Source organism: Protobothrops mucrosquamatus, unplaced genomic scaffold (genome assembly GCF_001527695.2).
Source record: "Protobothrops mucrosquamatus isolate PMUCROS unplaced genomic scaffold, P.Mucros_1.0 scaffold1787, whole genome shotgun sequence".
Lineage (NCBI taxonomy): Eukaryota > Metazoa > Chordata > Lepidosauria > Squamata > Viperidae > Protobothrops > Protobothrops mucrosquamatus.
In genome coordinates this window covers 46377-69094 of record NW_015387925.1, presented here as the reverse complement: position 1 = coordinate 69094, position 22718 = coordinate 46377, and the positions used below count along the sequence as shown (strand labels likewise).

At 34.9% G+C, this 22718-nt stretch overlaps 1 protein-coding gene across 1 annotated transcript in view; it reads left to right on the top strand.

Annotated features, from left to right (window-relative positions):
• LOC107293977 (sprouty-related, EVH1 domain-containing protein 1) overlaps positions 1 to 22718 on the top strand; it is a 51912-nt gene that overhangs the window by 6587 nt on the left and 22607 nt on the right. Inside the window, exons 3-5 of the mRNA XM_015823170.1 lie at positions 15419 to 15425; positions 16209 to 16278; positions 17764 to 17938. Coding sequence (XP_015678656.1) covers positions 15419 to 15425; positions 16209 to 16278; positions 17764 to 17938 — 252 coding nt within the window. The remainder of the gene's footprint in view (positions 1 to 15418; positions 15426 to 16208; positions 16279 to 17763; positions 17939 to 22718) is intronic.

Here is a 22718-nt window from a genome sequence, read left to right as displayed (position 1 = left end):
TCTCGCCTACATCGTCCATATAGGACGACTCGGGAACTCAACTCCTACCCCGGGCAGCTCACCTATCCCCTTATGCCCAGGGGAAAGGTATCAAGCCGTTTGACAGCTGATGCTGGCTGTCAAACCGGCTTTTACGCAAAACAGGCGGGAGGCAGCAAACAGCTGCGACCAGCGAAATCGCCTGCCACCGGAAGTCTCATTATTATTATTATTATTATTATTATTATTATTATTATTATTATTATTATTATTATTATTATTATTATTATTATTATTTATGCATCTATCACATATATTGTGGCTGTACCTTCACTCAAAAGAAACAATTTCTAATTGAATTCCTCCATTTTTCAGACAGACTTTTTCCTTTGCATAGCAAGGTATATAATAATTAAGGTTAGAAGTGCACCTGAATTTCTTTTGATACCATCAGTGAAAAAAAATGGTTTAGCATGCACCAGCCTATTTGGTGGATCAGAATAAAAATACATGCAGTACCTTGTTGAAAATAGTAGATGACTGAAGCTATAATGATAAGCTGCGCATTTTAAAGTATCCATCACACAAATATATAGGTGGGGAAATAGTTGAGCCCTTTCCCACTTCTCTTAAGTCATATGTATTCTTTAATTATATACTTAGTATTTTTCCTTGTACAATAAATACTGAAAGAACACTTTTCTATCACTTGGTTGTTATTGTCAACCATTTTTCGGTGTAAATAATGAAATCCTCACTCTGGCTTTGAGAGAATGAATGGAATAATAACAGTTGATTTCCACTTCCTCTTTTCCATGGAATGCCTAATAAAGTATAAAATGAATTTAACCACAAAAAACATAATTGACATGATATACATCCCCTAAGTAGGAAAAAAGGGTGCTATAACAATTACTGAAAGTTAAAATGACAGGGCTAGAAAGTAAACATACAATTATTTATATTTCTATCTGCTCATTCAACCTTGGTTTCCTGGACTTGGATGGAAATATGTAAAAAATATGCAATAAAAATAAAACAATAAAAGCAACAGCATTTACAGACATTGGATAGCAATACTAATATGGCTAATAATAATAATATAGTAGAGAATGCCTTGAGTCAAACTCAAATTCTGATTTCTTGCCATTTTCTTATTAGCATTATGGAAGTATTTTCTAAACTTTTGTCACTGTCACTGTCTTCTGTAAATATTTTTATTAAACTTTCTTGCCTACTATTTTGTTGTGGAATTTACAGATGGTCCCGATCCAAGTACCTGCCAAAGTCGACTTATTGCTGCAAACTAGCAGCAAAATAATAATCAGTAACTCTAAAATTGTTTCCTAAATTTTTCAGAAAATATTTCTTTACTTATACATAGCCCACTCCCAAGAACAGCAGTTCATAATAACCAAATAAGCTGTTTAGAATCATGGTAAAGTTTCAAATAGTACTTGAATTCATTCAGTTTGAATAAATGATGTTCAGATAACAAAAATTCAATATTATGTTTTTGGTTAGAAATGGGTACAACAGAAATTATATCAAAATGGAGTATACATCATGTTGGGTGGAGATATATACTCCACTTATACCGGTATATACATTCTTATCCTTTATATCTTTCATACTATTCTCGTTCCAGGCAATTGAAGAACTTGAAAGCCTTGTTACCAGCTCATTCCCTTGCAAGAACAAGAGTGTTTAGCATGCCATGCCTGCTCTGAAAAAGTTCTTTAGCTTTGTTATGCCCGTGTTCCTCTTGCAGCACATAGCACTCTTTAGTGCTTTTGAAATATATTACATCATAGGCATTCAACTTCAAGTTAGTGGGAAGCCACATTGAGTTGGGGGGGGGGATGGAAAATTATTTGTTATATAAACTCTGACCCTTCCAACTCTGTTGTTCTGTATTCTGTTGATTTCAGAGGGCCCAGAGCATTTGCAGCAACACAAGAACATTACAACAGGGAGAGGGCCAATGTTTTTCCTCATTCGTTTTGGTGTATAAATAAATACGTTAAGATTTACAGAGGTTTGATGTATTTATTTCTCCAGAATATCAAAGAAAATATTACAATGTTGAAACTGCAATTTGGGTGCCAAATTTTACTGGTGTCAATACAATTATTTATAATTCTTTATTGCATAAGGCAAATAGATACTTTTTTGCATGGCAAAATATCAGTACATCTCATTTTATCATTGGGTACAATGTATACTATGCTAGAATTGTTTGCTCAAAAATTAGACTCATCAAATGCATAAAAGCTTAGGTATACAAGTATATGGTTGTTATTTAATGTTTCTTGTAGCCAGCTAAGAAACTTTCTGTTCTTGCTTTTAGACTTTTCCCTCATTCTTCTTGCAGAAATCAAATATCCTAGTAATATATTCTTAGATAATTTTGCATGTATAGCATATTTGAAACCTCTCTTCAGATTTCCAGTAATTTCCAATAATATTCAAATATGAGGACAGTGAAATATTTTTAGATGCCATTATCTTTCTTTCCTTTAACTACCAAGTCGTTAATTTAGAGTTATATTTTTGGATCATTGCCTTCAATAATCATTGAATCCTCCAACCACTTTTCATCTTCAGTTCCTTCACTGACTGACATCAGCTTAAAGATCAAGAAAACCTCTATTAGTACTGCCCCCAAATTGGACAGATCCCTGTAAATCTCTGCTAAACTTTTAGTGGATGCTGGTGGTATGTGTCACAAGTCAACAAGGCTTGAAGAAGAATTTTTGAACAGTTGCTACTGAATCATTCATCTGATGGTGGTGCTTATAGGTGTTGACTGCCAGTAGCATGGACCACAAGTTCGTCATCCTTCATAGGACATCTACATTTGAGTTATTGGAGTCATTGTAAAGCTGAAATTGATAATATAATCTGTTCATAATGGACTTACTTGTATTTGAAAGTTTACTTTGAACTGTTTGATGTAGTGTGTATTTCCTGGTGTGTGGGATGTTCATAAAAAGAGTGACTTGGACTCTGTAAACAGACATAAAGATAGAAAGGTAGGTGTAATCTGGATATCTGATTACCCTTATACTTCCTTGACTCTAACATACAAAATACATTCTCATTTATCTAAATTGCCCAAGGAAATAACATTAAATGTTTGCATAACTAGGAGTTATAACTAGGAGTGCCACTATTTTAATTTTGAGACAACTGTTTTTTTAAAATCACTTCTGTCTCAATCCTTCTAAATTCCAAATGAAGAATTAATGAATAAGTGTAATATATGCTGATTTTCACATCTTCTGTTCAAAAGAGAGGGAGATTAAAATATTTTAGCAGGGGTGCTTGTTTTTATCCCTTCAATCTCCTCCTTTATGCAGATACTATTACACAATATTTCTTGATGAGCTCAGCTTTGGGTGACTACATTTTCTGATATCATGGGTTGAGCAGTTAATGGGGATTACAAATGAGACAGGAAGGGAGGAGGCAGTTTAATTAGTGTCATGTGGATACGCATTATAGGAGACCTGGGGAACAAGGGCTGAAATAGGCAACCACACTGCACCACACTGAAGATGTTGCTGGTGAATTTTTCTATGTCCTATGCTTGTATGAAGCATATAGAAGTGAAACAAACAAATGAATAATCAAGTCATTGCAGAAAGCCAGGAATTTCACAGCATGTTTAGGTGCATGCCAGGGTTTACACATTAGATTTAAGTACACGAAGGATGAAAATCACGATCTAACCACAGTGTGAAAGTCTAGTATTAAAGCTGCTTGGACTTTACCTATAGTACAGCAGTCAGCTTTAGAAGAAGGTGCCCCCGCTGAGTAGAATTTTGCTATCAGATAAGTCCATATTCCCAGAGGATGTTTATTCTTACACTGTATAATATTTTGGGGCACATGTTTCTTAAAACCTGGCAAATTATTGGACTTTTCTTCTGACTTGGTTTGAGAATTCTGACCTGTATATCCCTACTTCTGGTTTTGGCCAAATAGAATGTAATAAAGATACAATGATTTGTCCTTGGTCTTTGATATCTATTATCCATAAAAAAGCAAGATAACTTAGTAGCAGGTGGAAAAACCTGCTGCTTGTCTGCTGTAAGAATTAGTCAAATTGGTAAGACTGTGAGAAAAAAATACAGTAAACTCCATTTAACAAACCTCAGTTTAACAAATTTCAATTTTTTTTTCCTGTTGGACTTCACTCTCATTAATTTAAGGTTTTTTTAAATCATAGTTTTATTACAAATGGCATTCATACCAGTTTAATAAGTATTGTTCCATTGTTTTCCCATTTCACCAGTGGCATTCAAGAAATGTTGGTCCTGGTGGTGATGATGCCTGGTTTTGATCCTTAATTTTAACACTTTCCAGTCTGACACAGTGCACCAAAATAATAGAGAAAAGAAAATGATATTATCTGTAAAAGTGATTGATAAATAAAAAAATGTTCCAGTGTTACTCTCAATCTTTCCCATTCAAGCTGAACTTTAATATCTAGATCAGCGGTTCTCAACCTATGGGTCGCGACCCCATTTGGGGTCGATCGACCATTTCACGGGGGTCGCCAAGCAAGGCTGTCCGCCATTTTTTTCCCCTTTTTTTCCCCTTGCCTCCCTTGAGCTGGGCCAGCTGGTGGTCGGCCTGCTCCGTCTCTGCCGCTTGCCAGCTACGCCTTGGCCAGCGCAGGGGGCGGAACCACGCATGCGTGGCGCTCCCGGGAAGAGAAAGTCCTCGACTTACGACCAGTTGGGTAGTCTTCGACTTACGACCGGTTTAGTCCTCGACTTACGACCGGTTTAGTCCTCGACTTACGATCGGTTGGGGTCGCGGCATTAAAAAGTTTGAGAACCACTGATCTAGATCCATGTCACTCGGCATGTCTGACAATGAAGCTACATATGTTGATTTGCTGATCATGTTTTATTATTAAAATGAGTGAGAATTTGTAAATTTTCTGATGTCTCTGAAGTACAACTTCCAGCAAGCTTGGCTGATGGAAGAGGGTGTCAGAACTTGCAAGTCATATGTGTTTTTTTATCTGAATAAATAACTGCATATAAATAGTAAGTGTGGATTCAAATTTACAGAAAAATGTGGTGCTTAATTTTAAAAATGTCAATATTGTATGAACTTCTGTTCACTTGAGATTCACTGAAGAATATGTTTTGTCCAGGGGTGCCCAAACATTTGGATATAACTGTGTTTATGATAGTAATCAAGAATTTGGAAAATTAAAAATATTCTCAAGAAGCGTTTATTCTACCGTATTTTCCAGCGTATAAGACGACTTTCTAAACCCTGAAAATCTTCTCAAAAGTCGGGGGTTGTCTTATACGCCCAGTCGTCTTATACGCCGGAAAATTCTATTTTATTCTATTATATTCCTTTACACATGTGGTTTGGCATATTACTCATCAAGTTTTCTCTCCCCCCCCCTCTCTCGCTCAAACTCTATATTTTAACTGGAAAAGTTGGGGGTCGTCTTATACGCCCAGTCGTCTTATACGCCGGAAAATACGGTACTTTAGTTGCTTAGAAAAATAGACTGTTTATAATCCACCTTATATGTAGCAAGTATAAAGATTGTCTTTACAACCTGAGAAATCAAGATGTGGAGATTGAAAGATCCTCTAAGTAATGTAGAGAAACATACAGAATGAGGTGTAAGAAAGAAGACAAAAAAAATTAAGATCATCCTGTATCTCCCTTAAAGAAAAAGATAATGTTGCAACAGATAGCAGATAATAGAAAGAGGTCATGACCTCAGTTACTAGCCAAAGAAGAAGGGGCAATATTTCATATTGCTTCCATGCTCCACTTGTTTGTGGAGGAGTTGGCTTTGTTGTTTGATTTGTGTAAATTGCTCAAGGTCTTTGGGATCGAGTAGACGGTACACCAGCTAGATAGGTATTGATTTTGTCCTATGCATTTAATCAACTTGCTCATTATTGATGGCTTGCCTTGCTTAGCCAAGCTCACAGAGCAGATGAAATGAAAGAACATTTGGCTAAGAGATTCTGCCAATTGATTGATTGATTGTTAAGATTTATAAGGCTGTTCAGTTCAAACAATGTGACTCTTGAGCAGGCACATTATTTATTAATTTATTTGCTTGTTTAATTAACTGTAGAGGCACCAAGGAGCTCTACAGAGGGGGGATAGGAACTCATCTCTTACCCTATTCATAATATTTAAAAGGTTTAAACACCTTTTTTACTTTACATTATTAAAATTTTAAAAAATCTTCCTGTTCTCAATCTCTGCATGAGAATCAAGGAAGTGTTAGTAGTCCCTGATGAGGCAACGTATCATTTAGTGCCCAAAAGGGGATAGTTTTTTGAAGTGCAAATTAATAGAAACATGCTGTGTTTTTTGAGGCATGCTAAAACCAGTCCATCTGTATGTATGTGCCCTATGATGTTATTATCTGAGCAAGGCTTGCCACAAAGAAGTTCCCCAACTTATGCACTCAAGATATGTTGGGATTTTAATTCCCAGAATTCCCAGTGAAGCTACTGGAGGGTAGGAATTATGAGAATTATACTCCTAACAAGTGTAGTTGGTTGAGCAAAAATAGTGATTAACCAAACATAACTTAATACATTAATTTGTGCACATTGCTAAGTTTCTCCAATTCATTTTTCTAAAAATTCTTTCAGAGAGCCCTAATAATTTTTGGCACTCTCCTAATAATACTTTTCCATGATTGTTCCTAGTGGCTTATATATAAAAATAATTACAACTTTGGCCAACACTATCTTATGTGAGCTAGCTTAGTAATTTTCAGTCAACTAAACTTTGTCATAAAGGAAGAGTTGAGTTGATTCAAATAAAGCATCTGAAGTACTAGCTGTGCCAGATCTGTATTGAAAAGAGATAAACACGAATAGTCCAAAATTTACCTTTTCATAGGTGAATGCTAATTTGCAAATGCTAATTAATTTGCATTAAGTCAAGATTCTGTAATGTGCCACCCATATCAGGGTGGATAAGAAAAATAGAAAAAGACTAGCCAAGCAGCACTTTTTAAAAATATCATTATTTTGTTTTTTTAGAAAATATTTTCCTTCCAAGCCGGGTATAGTTTTACTTAAAAAAAATTAAAAAAAATAGTTAGCTTCAGTTGAATTTGCCTAAGGCTACGTTCCTATGTTTGTTCTTGGTTTACTGGATTGGCTAGTACATTACATAGCCTGCTTGTCCTACTGTTCTTTCTGGACCTTGCTGCTTCAGTGTGATATAGCTTTGCATACTGTGAATGGAAGGTATTTCATTAATTTAGTTGAAACAGCATATGTACATATGAAGTTGCTTAGGAAATCTGTGTTCAGGGAGTAGAATCATTGAGTGGTAGGCAGGATAAGTTTAATACATTGTTGTTATGGTTAGTCACACAGACAGCCAGATATTTAAACTGGATTTGGCATTGTCCTCCTATCAAATACTTCTTAAGGACCTGAGATAGGCAGATCTTATTGTCTGATGGTATTAAAAGTATCATTGCAGGATGTAAGCTATTCCAAGTAAAGCTGCCTGTTGCAATTGACTGATGGTGATTCTGTCAGTGTTGACGATGTTCGAGTGGTGCTTTAGTTGTTGTGGGATTGCATCCAAGTTGCCTGTTACTATTGGCATTATTATTATTATTATTATTATTATTATTATTATTATTATTATTGCTGCTGCTGCTACTACTACTACTACTACTACTACTATATACACAACAATGTAAAAATCACATCCACCAGTTCTTTAGCTTAGGGGTCCCCAAACCCCGGTATGTGGCCCAGTGCCACAGGAACCGGGCTGCGCAAGTAGCAGGCAAGCACGCACGAAGCTGCATTTGCACAAGCGGTGCACATGCCCGCTCTGCCAGTCCACAAAGCCGGAAAGGTTGGGGACCGCTGCTTTATCTAGTATCGGCCTTCATACGCATCAAGGTTTTCCCAAGAACCTAGGGTGTTGTAATGTATCAGTGTAATATTATGTGCAGACCTAAGCAGTATGGCCCTTAGTAATTGACAAATGGAAATTCTGTCAATGCACAGATTTTCTAAGTGTTCTCCAAGATTTTTGGGTATTGCAGTCAATGTGCCAATAATTACTGGGATCAAAATGGCCATAATCTTTCAGCTTCAATGTTCGGATGTGATATGTTGTGATCTTCTCACAAAGACACTATTCTGTCTTCTGTTCTGCACAGTTTAACCAGTCAAGACTATATAGGGTTGCATTTGGAAATCCCACAATATTCCAATATGGTTTGTTTCTATTACTTTTTCAACTACCTGTTCCCACCAATTTTTCATTACTGACTTGTGATCATTTTTACAGAAGTTCCAAGTGAATCATTTTGGCAACTGTGCTATATTATTGTTCACAATTAGTTTGTGCAGTCTTTTCTCATATGCTGAATATATGATCTACTGTTTCTTCTGCTTCTTTGCACAATTTGCACTTTGAATCATTTGATTTTTCAATTCTAACCTTGATTTCTTTAATTTGAATAGCTTTCTCTTGAGCAGTCAAAATCAAGCCTTTAGATTCTTTTTTAATGTTTCAGTTATAAGCCATTGCCAGGTTTAATCTTTATCCATTTCCCGTTGATATTTTGTAGAAAGTGACCATGTAATGCTTCTCCTTGCCAGCATTCTGTTCTTACAATAAATTTGTATTCTGTGTCCCTTACATTCAGTAAGTTCCAGTTTTTAACTTGCACTAATGCTTGTCTTGGCTTTTATATAATCAGCCAATGCATGAATCTTGTTCAATAGTTTGTTTGACTCGAAGTAAATATATCTCCATTCCTATTGTGTTTGGTCACATAGTTAGCCAGATATTAAGACTGGATTTGACATTTTTATCCACCTATCAAGTAAGTCCTTTCCAAGGATCTGGGATAAGTAAGCAGATGTTGATGTTTGATGGTGTTCTTTTATTCTATTATCTCAAGTTATTGCCACGTCCATTACCCAGACTTTTTCGTCTTTCTTATCAACAATTGTTAAGTCTGGGTGTTACATGGAAACTGCCTGTTTGTTTGAACACTAAAGTTCCAGAGCACTTTGGCTTCTTCATTTTCCTATTATTTTCTCTATTTTATGAGTCCACCAGTTCTTGCTTGTAGGAAATGATATTGCTTGAGATCTTTCAATATACCATTGTCGCTACTTTGTCATGCCATTGTTTATAGTCTTATTATTATTTTTGTTATTCATCACATAGTCAGCCAAATATTCAAACTGGATTGGCATTTTTATCCAACAACGGAGTCCTTCCCAAAGACCTGTGATAGGCAGATAAGGATATTTGATGATGCTAAAGATGCAATCTGTTCCAAGTAATTTGCAATTGATTTTATGGTGATTTTGTCAATGCCAACTAATATTATATACACCAAAATGTGAAATCATGGCTGCCAGTTCTTTAGCTGGTATTTGGCCTTCATATGCATCTAGCTTTTCCCAAGAACCTAGGATGTTGTAATGTATTGGCATACTACATGTACAAACTCAAGCAATGTGTCCTAATTATTATTATTATTGTTGTTGTTATAAATATGGAGGATGTATAAGTTACATAATTCTGAAATAAAAATTTAGTTCCTGATTTATAATATTTTGGCAAAAAAACTGGAGGAAACTGAGTTTTACTCTGTCCTTAAAATAGAAATTCATTCATTCCAATGCCCTTAAGACCTATTAGAAACATAAATTGCAAATGAGCAAGCACCTGGGGAATCTGTTATTCTGTACATAGAACACAATGTAATGGTGCAGAGCAGGGGTCTCCAACCCCTGGGCCACGGCCCACTACCAGGCTGTGGAAGTGGCAGTGAGCATATGTGCACGCACTCCATTTTAGTAATTACCCTTCAGTTAGGATTGGAACAGTTGGAGTAAAAGCAGTAAAGGCAACCAAAATGAACTAAAAAGGCTACTAATTCTTCAGCCTTTTTAAATTGGGGTGGGGAGGAATGACTAACTTGTAGGGCATCATCTTAAAGCATGCCTAGTATAATGAAAATGATTATTTCATAAAATTTAAATAAAATAAAACTAAACGATTTATTTAAAAGCAATAGATTTTATTTTTTATTTAAAATAATTAAACAGTTTTTTACCCAGGCACAGACCAAGTCTTAGTTTTCTTAACAATTGGGACATGGATTATAATTAGATTATAATCCATGTGTTATATCCCTTTTATGATTAGGCATGGCATAAGAAAACTACATAGAAAACATCACATACTTTCCCAGCAAATAATACAGCCTCTGAAGAAATGTGTAATCATGGACTTCATCAAATTGCATATATTTTAAGATAGAATAACCACATTTTATATAGGAAATAGTTTTTTATCTGCTAGAAAACACATCATTTCAGTGTCTGAAATAACTCTTATCATATTTTTCCGTAGGTTTCTCCAACGTTTTTATTACTAGCTAGACAAGAGAAAACAAAATGTAAGCAAATAATTGTTGCTTCAGAGAACTGTTAGAATAGTATCATTTCTGAAGTCTCTGGATTTATTAAATTTATGTTACCATTCTATAAAGTTTTAAACAGTCATGTCTAAACTATTGGTTTAATTGCTTTAATTACTTTTAATCAACATTTAGTTGATTTTATAATGGTGGTGATTGTAGTTTATCAGTGATAGCAGTTACTATAATACCACATCTTGAATTTATGGCTTTTTTCCTAATGGAATTAATGGTATGCTGTTCTTATAAAAGTTGGAAGTGATTCAGTAACCTCATTGGTTAAGGAACTAGAACTGCCACATAAATATAATTGCTTCTTTGTAGCGTAACACCTTTGCTTTGCTGGAACTTCAGGTACCTATCATAGTCATAAGTCAGTGGATCCTTGTAATGTATGCTAAAATATTAGGGGTTTTTAATAGAGAAATTTATTAAAACCTCAGGGTTGAACAAGATTTTCATTAAAAAAAAAGATGTTAGCTATATCCAATATCAACTTCTGAATAACCTTTTCCCTCCTGGTAGTAAGGTACAGTCAGTCATTCATCATCTTACATCCTTTTTGTCTGAAATAAAGATTGTTTATTTCTAGCTTCTATGGTTTTATTTTTGCTCAACTGAAGTTAGAACTTTTATTTTGTAAATCATTTTGCATCATTGCTAATGGAAACTCTACTTGATGGGGGCCCATTTACCTGATGTTAATTAGCAACGATACCTAGGAGAAGAAAAAAAATGGACATTCTTAAGATAAAATAAATGTCCAAAGCCTGAATATGTGGTTTTTTTCAGGATGAAAACATATGTTTCTTTTTTGATTCATGATAGCCACTGATCCCTGATATTAATCAGAAGTGATTGAACTTTTATCTTCGTTTAACAATTTCTTGGTCCATACAGTATAAATGCACAAAGCTTTTTTACCATAAGGAACATACCATAAGTGGCTCAAATCTGAAAGAATATGATATGATATTCCCTCTTCTCTACAGATATGTAAAAAAAATTATCTTCATAGTAAATGAAAAATTTAATTAAGTTACTGTGTGAAATGGTCTTTTTTTCTATTCCAAGAAATCTGGTCGGTTGGAGCTTACGATTGTTGGAGTAATTATTATTATATATACAGCTGTCAGTTGGTTAGCTAATGTTGGCCTTATTTGCATCAAGTTCTTCCCAAGAATCTAGGATGTCATAATGTATCCATGCAGTATTTGTGCAAATCCAAGCATTATGGCCTTTTGTAATTGACAGATTTTCTAAGTGGCCATCCAAGACTTTTTCCTTGGATAACTACTAGGATCATCATGGCCAGTTTATTATTATTTTGATGGTTGATCACATAGCCAGATGTTTAGAGTGGATTTGACATTTCTACCTATCTATGGAGTCCTTTTCAAGGCACTGGGATAGGCAAATGTTGATGTTCAATGGTATTAAAAATATCACCGGATGGAAGCTGTTCCGAATCAACCTGCCTTTTGCAATTGACCAAAGGGAATTTTGCTGGGGCCAATGGTATTCAAGTGGTTTTGAACATGTCTTGGGACTGCACACAGGGCACCTATTACTATTGGTACTATCTTTATTTTACTTTGCCACAGTCATTTAACTTCTGCTTGCAAATGTTTGTATTTTGAGGTGGGGTTTTTTTTTTTTTTTTGGAGTGGGAATTCATGCAACCCGCCTTCTACACTGATCTCAGGCAATATTACTTTTATTTCAGATCCATTATGTTCGTCTTAGGAATTATACAATTTGGAAAATTATATGGGTTCCATGGGGCAGGTGCTCCCAAAGAATTTACAAAATGCTAACACATTCCTAACGGGGCTTTGTAATTCATAGATGACCACTTGGAAGAAGTACAATTACAAGTGAAACAGGCTGAGGTAGAAGGGCTTGTTTATCTGTCAAACCCAACTGAGGGATACCAAACTGACTTCAACATTCTACTGTTGACGGATTTGACCACTGTTCTACTGTTGAAGGATTTGAGGTCATCTGCTCTACATCTTTTCATATGTAATTAATGCTCCTAGGGTATAATTTTTCCTTTGGAGGTTGCTTGATGCAATATGATGTTTGAACAATGGTTTTTATAATCAAAACTATCACTTTTTCTGATTTATTTGGAACAAAAGACTCTGAATGTTGGAATGGGCATTGCAAGTTTAAAATAATTCTATATGTCCTTATATATGGCACATTAAAATAGTTAATAACTTATGTGTTCTTTTATACTGTATTAGATTATTATTCCTACTTTTTAAATGATACTAGAAACTTAATATGTGATCACTTAATATATGATCTTTCATAGGGTTATGTGGAATTAAACCATAATTTAGGCAATGCTCATACATAAGATTGATTCTGTACAAAACATTGTTATAGTTGATCAGCTTTTACTTGATCACCGACTTGCTTTAGCAGATACTTTTCTTATGGGCAAATTAGAAATTAAGTTTAAAATTAACTTCCAAAAACAGTTGAAGGGCTAAAACTGGCTTGGAAATTGACTAGAGCAGGGGTCCCCAGTCCCCAGGTTGTGGATCGCTACTAGCCATGGCTTGTTGGGAACCAGGCCATGGAAGTGGCAGACAAGCGTGCAAAGCTTCATTTATGCATGCGTGGGATCTAGGTTGCATACATGAAACCATCCCATCTCTCACTACCAGTCCGTGGAGGCAGAAAGGTTGGAGACCACTTGTCTAGAGTTTATTTTAGATCATAATTTCTGGTTTTCACATAAAGGCAAGCCATAAATCTGCTAAAGAAAATCTAAATTCCAATATATTTCTGTTTCCAACTGTACAGGAAAAATATGTGAGAAGCTGAGCATATAGTACAGGCACATACCTGTTACATAAAAATATAAAAAATGCAGAGAATAATGCATAAATTGCGTGTTCCCATCAGAAGAAGGTGTATAAGTATGCATGTGCATGTATTCAGCCTGTTTCTTTGCTTGGTCTTTTTGTTCCCTTTTAGGAGAATCATGCTGTGACAAAAGTGACAAAAAGCTATCTTGCAGATATTGTGTATGGACAGTGAACTGAAAAGTTTACAAAGCAGGCAGAAATTAACAAATAGCAAGCAACAAATAACAATTTCAAGATTTCTTTCCTATAATTCATCAAAATGGATACTGTCCTTGTCTCTCAGGAGTTGAATTTGTATTTATTTCTATATGGGATCATTCTTGGCAAGTACAGTAGAGAATTCCGTATCCTGATTGTTCCAGGAGCTTTACTTTAAAATCAGTCCTGAACCTCTCAGCAATCATTAAGTATTCAGAGTGGGAAAAGGGAAGGAAACATAAGACTTGTTCTCAATCCTCCATAGAGGGAAGAAGCAGTATTGTCCTAGCAGATTCCTGCTCTTTTAAAATTTAAGCTCTATGTTCACCCTTGATGTTTTGATATTTCTCCAAGGGAGAATCATTAAAATGGCTGATTATGAACATGGCATCTTCGTACAAGTTTCATTATAAGCTTCCACACTTCAAGAGCATTTTGTATGTGGCCTTTAAATCTGTTTCCCAATTTTGAATAGCTTGTACAGTAGCAAACTAAAAGAAAATGCTTTCTTTGTGGACAATTAAGTCAAGAAGAATTCTTGCCAAGAACACATTGCATTCAAAGCATTAGTCCAGATTTGAATTTTGTTTAGAACTAAGTGAAGCAATTGAATGAGTTTGTCACTCCTTTTAGCCTCTTCCTTCATAGTGTCTCTCTAAACCTGGATATCCTAAAATATTGATTATAATTTATTTTTGTTTTGTATATTTTCTTCCACCCACACCTGTCATTAATGGAAGAAGAGTAAGCTAATTCTGCATTACGGTCTAATTAGTAATATTTAAATAGCAAAAAAAAGCACTCCACCCTCTTTTCAGTGTTTTTTTTAAATTTGTGATTCATGTTTTTGCTCTTTTAGATTGTCACTCTTAAGTCTGATTTCATAGAAGCACATACAAAGCTCAGTATTCTATGAAGTTACACTGTATTGATATTTCTCTGGTGTTTTGTCCAAATGAGAAAAAAATATATACTACTTTGTTACTTCATGAAACTTTTGTAAGTTAAATGTTAATATGACAATAGGAAATAATTACTAAATTGACACAACTAATTGACTTTTTAAAATAAATGAATTTTTTTAAAATAAAAATCTGTTAGGCCTGCTTGCTGTCCCTATCAGCAGCTCCTTAAAATCAGTTGTACCATTTCCTAGACTCATATAGAAACGGCTGTCCCTGGGTGGTACAGGATTGAATTAAAGTTATGGTGACAAGGCAACAACATCCAGACACACATTTTCTGGGGACTTTATGTTTTATTTGGCATATAATGAGAATATGATAAAAGAGAACTGGGGGCTGCAGAGCTACCATACGTGTCCCAGAAAAGACACATCTTCTTTAAGGAGCCATTGATAGGTACACTGGGCATAAAACACGAGATCCAAGGGAATGTTTTGCTTTAGAACTCAATACTATTGGATCCTATTTATTTATTGCTCTTTCATAGCATCTAGCACCTCTCCATACATGGTTTTATTTCAGTGTGGCAATAAACATATTAATATGTACATTTGTCCTTATTTTTGTGGTTTTCCGTATATAAGTATATTGGATGAAAGTTAGACTAGATCTCTTGTATGTTTGAATTAGTTATGCAATTGCTGTCCTTTCCCATAAATGACCAAAGCATGAAATTTACCCTTAGGAATCCTATGGGGTTGTAGGGTGGAAGGAAGTTTGTTCTACCGACAATTACTGCTCTGTCAACAAATACATATATTTATTAGGCAACCGATGTCCTGTTGGGTCATCATCTCACAGATATTTCCTTACCTAAACACAAACAGAGTGACCATGAGTGAGCAAAGGGTAATGGAAGATTTCTGACTATCTGCTGGCTTCTTTATTGAATTTCCTTGTAGGAAGCTGGTAAGTGGCATTGGGAATCTTCCTCTCTCCTCCCTCCCTCCCTTGAATTCTTGCTGGTTTCCCCATTTATTTTGCTTGTGGGAAGCTTGTGCAAGGAGAAAGTCAGTGGGGAAGCCAGCAGGAAATTACAAATCCAAGGCCAGTAGGCAGTCAAATGGCTGCTGCTGGGGGGGGGGAGGAAGTGAGGGAATGATGGCTTTTCTAGTATCAAAAAAGTGACATTTAAAGAACCTGGCTGAAGGGGATAGTCAGATGGGAGGTTTCATAATTGTTCTGTATCTCTAATGTGATGAAAAATTAGACATGATACTGGTATAAAAAATTTTCTCTACTGTATTTCACAGGAGAACAGAACTTCCTTTAACACTGTCAGACAAGAAAATGAATTTCTATTTCATATTTCCATATGCCCATATGAGCTAAGCAGGATATTAAGTTTATTAGACTTAATAGACAGAGATCTATAGATAGATCTGTGATTGTGCAGAATTCTAACTAGGCTATAAGATTACCTGTCATTAAACATTTCAGAATTGCTTGTCACATCCCAAGAGATTGTGGTAAAATGCAGTGATAGCAAATAAAACAAAAATTTATTTACATTAAGTAGAGTTGCAGTATAGATAGCATTGCTTTTTCATAATTTGGGTTGTAAACAAAAGCAAAAGCTTTGGAATCCATTGAAAAATTATCTGAAGTATAACGTTTTTCTGACAGTAGAATGCCTATATACAGTACTTGAAATTGCTTATAAGTAAAATTTGAGTGTCTTTTTCTATTAAGGCAATCTTAAATATGTTCTTCTGATGAATTTGCAACTTCCTGGTGGCTTTTCCACTGACTTTAGTTACGGGTATTTTTATAGGAGTTCTTGGCTAAATCCAGTCTTGTCAATCTACTAAAAATACTAATGAACACTAATTACAATAGTAACCGTGCAGTAAAGTTCTTGAAGAAAAGATAAATCTGATTGGTACAAATACAGTAAAGGAGAATAGTGTTAATTTCATATTATTCTTCATTAAAATGGTATGAACTTGTGTACTTGTGCCTTCTATCTAGAAATCTAATAAATTTGGTTTTTTAACTGATCTTTTGGCATTTTGGTACCAAAGAGTAGCTAAAAGCATATTAACTGTCTTTTTTAAAATAAATGTATTAATGTCTTTTTTAAAAAAGCTTTGTTTCCCGTCAACACTGATAAACAACAGAAAAGGAAATTTAAAACATGCCCTTTATGCCCTGTACTTTATAATTGGATTACATTGGGCTGGCCTAAATGTCCCATTTAACTCTTCCTCCAAAAGCTTCAACTTAAGTATCAGTGGGAAAAAGAATGAATACAACATTAATCCTGTTATTGTTTAATTTCTACTGGATGCTGACCTTCCATCATCATATCCCAAAAAGGCAGTGATGGTAAAATTAACTATGCATTTACTGGCAGTTAAGTAACTCTTTGCAGGAAGCAAGTGAGCAAACATTGTGATCATCTTTTATTTAGTTTATGCTTTTTTGTGGCAAGTTATTATGATCCAATCTGTGTCCGCTCCCTTCTCACCAAATTAGCGAATGTAGCACTGAATATAAACAGAACTGTATCAAATAATGTGTTGTCCTGGTTACCAGCCCTAACCAACACTGCCTTGTTACACATGCTGATGCAAGACTATCATAGCCAAAGTGGTTTAGTAAACTTGGGAAGAGAAGGTTTGTTACAGTGTTTTGACTTTGCTTGTGCAATAAAGTGCCTATTTTGGATCTATTTTCATATAAGTATCACTGGAAATCCCTACCAATAGCATTAAGACCAGACCACAGTAATTCATTCCCTTGATGACCCAACTAGCTAGGCTTTTGCTGCCAACAACATTACAAAATTGGCCTCATTTGCCCAAATATGTTCAGGTAAACTGTATAGCAATAGCAATAGCACTTAGACTTACATACCGCTTCACAGTGCTTTACAGTCCTCTCTCAGCGGTTTACAGAGTCAGCATATTATCCCCAATAATCTGGATCCTCATTTTACCAATCTCGGAAGGCTGGAAGACTGAGTCAACCTTGAACCAGTTAGGATTGAACTGCTGGCAGTCAGCAGAATTAGCCTGCAATACTGCATTGTAACCACTGCGCCACCATGACTCTTCAGTAATCAGTTCAGATTATCAAATAGATTCCCAATGCTGCTGACAGTCATGGGATATCAATGTTTTTGAGAACTGTAGGATTAACTAGATGGTTTGAAAAATTTACTAAGGCTATGCAGTGACTTAATTTGATCTTATTCATTCCCAACATAGAAAACTTAATGTTTTTTATCCTTAATCTGTTTCAGTAATAGTTATGCCCGTGTGCGAGCTGTGGTGATGACCCGTGATGACTCAAGTGGTGGATGGTTACCACTTGCAGGGGGTGGACTAAGCTGCGTCACCATTTTCAAAGTCATTCACCAAGAAGAAAGTGGCTGTGCTGATTTTCTTATACACGGGGAACGTCTCAGGGATAAAACGGTAAAAATAATTATGCCTGTTTTGTGCCATTAATTGTAAGTCAAAAGTAACTCCATAAGAAACAGATTGGAACACCCTGTGTGTATGTTCTTTTAATCTTTGTCTCTTTGTGTATGTTTGTATGTGCGTGCACATGCAAACACACACAGGTATATGTGCACATTTATATATACACCTAAACACATTTTAGTAAATGGTTTTAAATTTCAAAGTTCATAACATTTTCTTATCAGTTGGAAAGTACTGTTGGATTGCATTAAATGTGGTTAAAGTAACTCCATAAGAAACAGTTTGGAACACTCTATTGTTTATAAGTGTGTGTGTGTTCGTTTACTCTTTCTCTCTTTGTATGTGTTTGTATGTGCGTGCACATGCAAACACACACAGGCATATGTGCACATTTATATACACACCTAAACACATTTTAGTAAATGGTTTTAAATTTCAAAGTTCATAACATTTTCTGATCATTTGGAAAGTACTTTGGATTGCATTAAATGTAGTTAATTGAAAAAGCCATTAAAATATTTCTATTTCTTGCATTGGAGATACCTAAAAATGGTTTAAAGTGACTTGTAATAATTATCACAATAAATCTATGAAATACATCATAAGATTGCGAAATTTGAAAGAGATGTATTGTTAGTACTGTTAAATTTATTGCAGTGTTAAATGTTAAGCCTGTGATTCCCCTGTGTTGGCTGGGGAATTCTGGGAGTTGAGATCCATACGTCTTAAAATGGCCAAGTTTGAAAATCACTATTNTTTTACACTAATCCATTTCAGGATAAGCATCATTATAGAAACCATAGAAAAAGTGTAAGAAATAGTAAGCAAATAAATTGGAAGCAGAGCTAAAATAAGATAAAATCTAATTAAATCTAGCACACATTATATTATTCACTGTGCCTGTACATATTTTTCTGTTTCTGCTTCATGTACCAATTCATACATTGCCTTTAGCTCTTTAAATTTCATGTCTCTTTTTGAGGATCTGTGTCTTTTCTCTTTATCTTTCCTTCATAGATAGATTGACTTTGTAATATGCTTCATACTCTCTGTCTAACCAAAATATCTCAGTGTGCTTCTTACATACTAGTTACTTTTGTATTTAGTCTACATTCATTGAAACCCCATTCATTCCTGACCTTATCTCTTATTTTACCATACATATCCTTTTTCAGTTCATAAAGTAAATTACATTTCAATTCACTGTGCTGTTTCTCCTGATGTATCCAGCCTCATTTCCATGGAACACAGTGGTCAGAATTGTGCCCTTACACATACATTTAAATTGCTTCCTGTAAGTATAGATTCTTTACAATAGATCGGGTAATAGCAATTACTTTTTTTACCAGTATTTAACAGAATAACATAGTTTTCCATCTTTAAAAAACTTTCTACCAAAGTATACAAATTTTTCTATTTGCTCTTTTTTGTTGTCATTATCCTCATTCATAATTTTATCTGATATCACTGCAATCATTTGGGTTCCTAGCCAAGAGTATTGCATCATTTGCAGCCATTTTCCTGCCCTTGACTAATTCACTTCTAGAATTATTGCAAGTATTCCATATATGTTCATAATAAACGCATTAACAACCAAAGATATATCACACATCCTTGCTTTCTCTGTGTTGAATCATTTCCTTATTTCCATGCATGCTTAACTTCCATCATATACTATTCTTATTATGTGCAGTAACCAACCTTAAATTCCATATTTGTAGAAAATTTCTGAAATACATTTACAAACTTCATTATATACTTTCTTTAAATTAATAAATGTTTATATGTTTTTGCTTTTATTCATTTCTCAGTTACTTAGTGAAAAACAAAAATCTTCACTGCATACACATTATCTTTCAAAATAATATCCTGTTACCTGTTCAGTGTCACTCTGGCAAGTGGACAGCTGTATAAATTAGTTAAATAAATAATAAAGTTGCATTATACGTCACAAATTTAACTTATTGTCATATCTTGGACCACTGACTTCATTATCTTTTTCTTAGACATTAACAATATAAATAGTGCTCTTTTAAATTCCAGTTTTCTACATAGCACTATCATTCCCATATAGAATCTTTCATCATTCCCTCACTTTAGTTTTGTTCCAAATTATTTTGTAATTTAGCAGTTCATTGGAAATCTAACAGATATGTCACCATCATACTCACACTATTATTAGACTCTGCAATCTAAAAACTATCTCACAAGTTACTGTTGCTGTCAACTCACAATTAGGAGGTAGATGATGTGTACTGACACACTCAAGATACATTATTATATAAAGTTGTGGGTGTTTTGGATTGTTTTATTGAACAAAGCATCAAGAACAAAAAATCCAAACAAACCAAAAGGGAAAATAGATATGCAAAAAGAAATATGTGTTTTTGTGTATGTGTGTGTCTGTCTGTCTGTCTGTCTGTTTCTCTCTCTGTGTGTGTGTGTGTACATACACACATATACATACACATACATACACTGTATGTATTATCAGCATTGAAATCTTAAAAGTTGAGATAATGTCACTCTTAAGAATGTAAATTGTGAAAAAGATTGCAACTAACAAAAATCTTTTTTTCAGTGAAAATAGACTTTGTGCCAGAAAAATGAAATGATAAATTGCAGGAAATCAGCAAACTAAATGGGTTATTAGTTGCCTCTTTAGTATAGAATTGTTCATTAGTATAATTCAGATATCCATTTCTTGCACATTATCATACTTATAGGTGCAGCTGGATATAACTATTCACTGAATTGCTAATAAATCAAGAGCTCTTTAAACATAGCTCTAGCTTGATGAAAGTTACATTTACATAAGATTAGGGTTACAACTCAGCCAGAAGGGCAGGGACCAAGACCTGGGATTGGCACATGGAAACTCCCTAGATGGATTATTTTCTTTAAATGTTACCTATAGCCATACAAGAGGCATCTCCCACATAACTGGGAAACCATCAGCCTGGCACATAGTGATCCATGTAATATCTGCCCTGAGTGCCTATTTTGCCATTTAAATTAAATGTAGAGCTTGTGAAACTGCTTTATTCATACTCTCAACAGAGCAGCTGCTAAATAATATAGTCTTTGAATGTATAAAGATTTAGTCATAATCATTAGTGTTAAAAATCTGTTCATTTGCTATTTAAATGGCTGCTGATTCTTAAAAATCATATATGTATGAAGTGGTCTGTAGATGCAGTGAAGCAGGATTGGTTTGTAAGAATATAAAGCTGTTGATATAGAGAGTAGGGTTGCAAATCAGATTCAGGTCCTTTTCTTACATTTCACTTTTTTTGATGCTTACTTTTCTGCCCTTTTGTAACAACTAACAATCCAAGGGTTAGTTAGGGTTTCTTAGGTTTTAAGAAATCTGTTCTATGGTTGCCCTTTACTGTTTTCCATAAAGTTGCCATCAGCAAAAAGGAGAAATGCAATTGATAAGAATTTATATTTGAATATCTTCAAAAGTGTCGTTTTAGAACCTGGAGCAAATTATTCGAGATAAATGAGGTTGGTAAAGTTTAGCGTGGAAATAGTGAAATATTTGCTTATAATAAGCTAAATCATGAAGAATGAGAGTATTTAGTATGGATGAGAGAGTTTCAGTGTATTGTCCAATTCTGTATGATAGTATACACACATACGCTCTTGAAATTGATGAATCTGCTTATTGTGCTTCTTCCTCTTTTCATCTTCTGTCTGAAATTTTTACCACGTTGTACCCCTGGCTTTCCAACTGAGCAATGCCCTCAGTCCTGGTGTTCCAATATAGTCAAAAAATGGCAATGCTGCTACCATCTTTTATTGACCCTTTTATGACCTGAAGAAACAAGGAGATCTGGATTTCAAATATTTCTTTTCTTTTCTCTGCAAACGTATTACCTTAGCTATCAAGTCAGAAAGCAGAAAAAGCAAAGAAGAGAAGCTAGTATCAGAAAGCAGACCATAGGAGAATGGAAGAAGGGGAGATCTGGCGAAGCAGTTTGCTTGTTTTTCAGTGTGGGGCAAGTGTTTTGTTACTTCTTCTGTACCTAGAGTGAGCATGCAGTTCAGGGAAATAAGGGCCATTTGGTGTTCCCCAAACGATGTTGCCACTGTTGGCTAGTTGTGGAAGAAGGAAAAAGTGATAGAATTGGAAAATCACTCTCTGGTACTCCTGTGTGTGTCTTTACCCATTATTGAAGATGTACAAATGGAGAAGATGGCAACAATAATCATTCTCTTATCTGAAAATATATTGGCATGTATATGTTTGGCATGGACTCAAAGGTTCTGAGCAACTAGAATGTACTTCTTATGATTTCTCACCATTTTTAACAAGTGCAATTTTTTTCTTTGGGTGTAATATATCAACAGTACACCATTATAAGAAAAGTTTTGTAAAAGCTGCTATTGAAACAGTAATTAAGTTTGAGCTGGCAAAAAGTCTTGCTGTCAGTAAGCCCACTGTCTTGCCGTTGCTGCTGTTCCTTTTGCAATGTGTTCTTGCAATGTATATATATACAGAATAATAAGGTAATACAACAGTGTGTCAAAGGATTAGCACTGAGATCCAGAGCCAATGAGAGAAAGAAAGATTCAGAGCAAGCTGATTTGTTTCGGGGAGGGGGGGAGCTGTCATAAACCACTAATTATAGGTCAGACTTCAAAAGTCATCAGGTAGCCCTGCCTTTGCTTTTCTTAGGAGTTGTCCTGTCATTCAGTGTGGATGGACCGGTTTCCATACTTTTATGTTATCCTACTTCTACTCCTCAGCCCTGAAAAGCCTCTT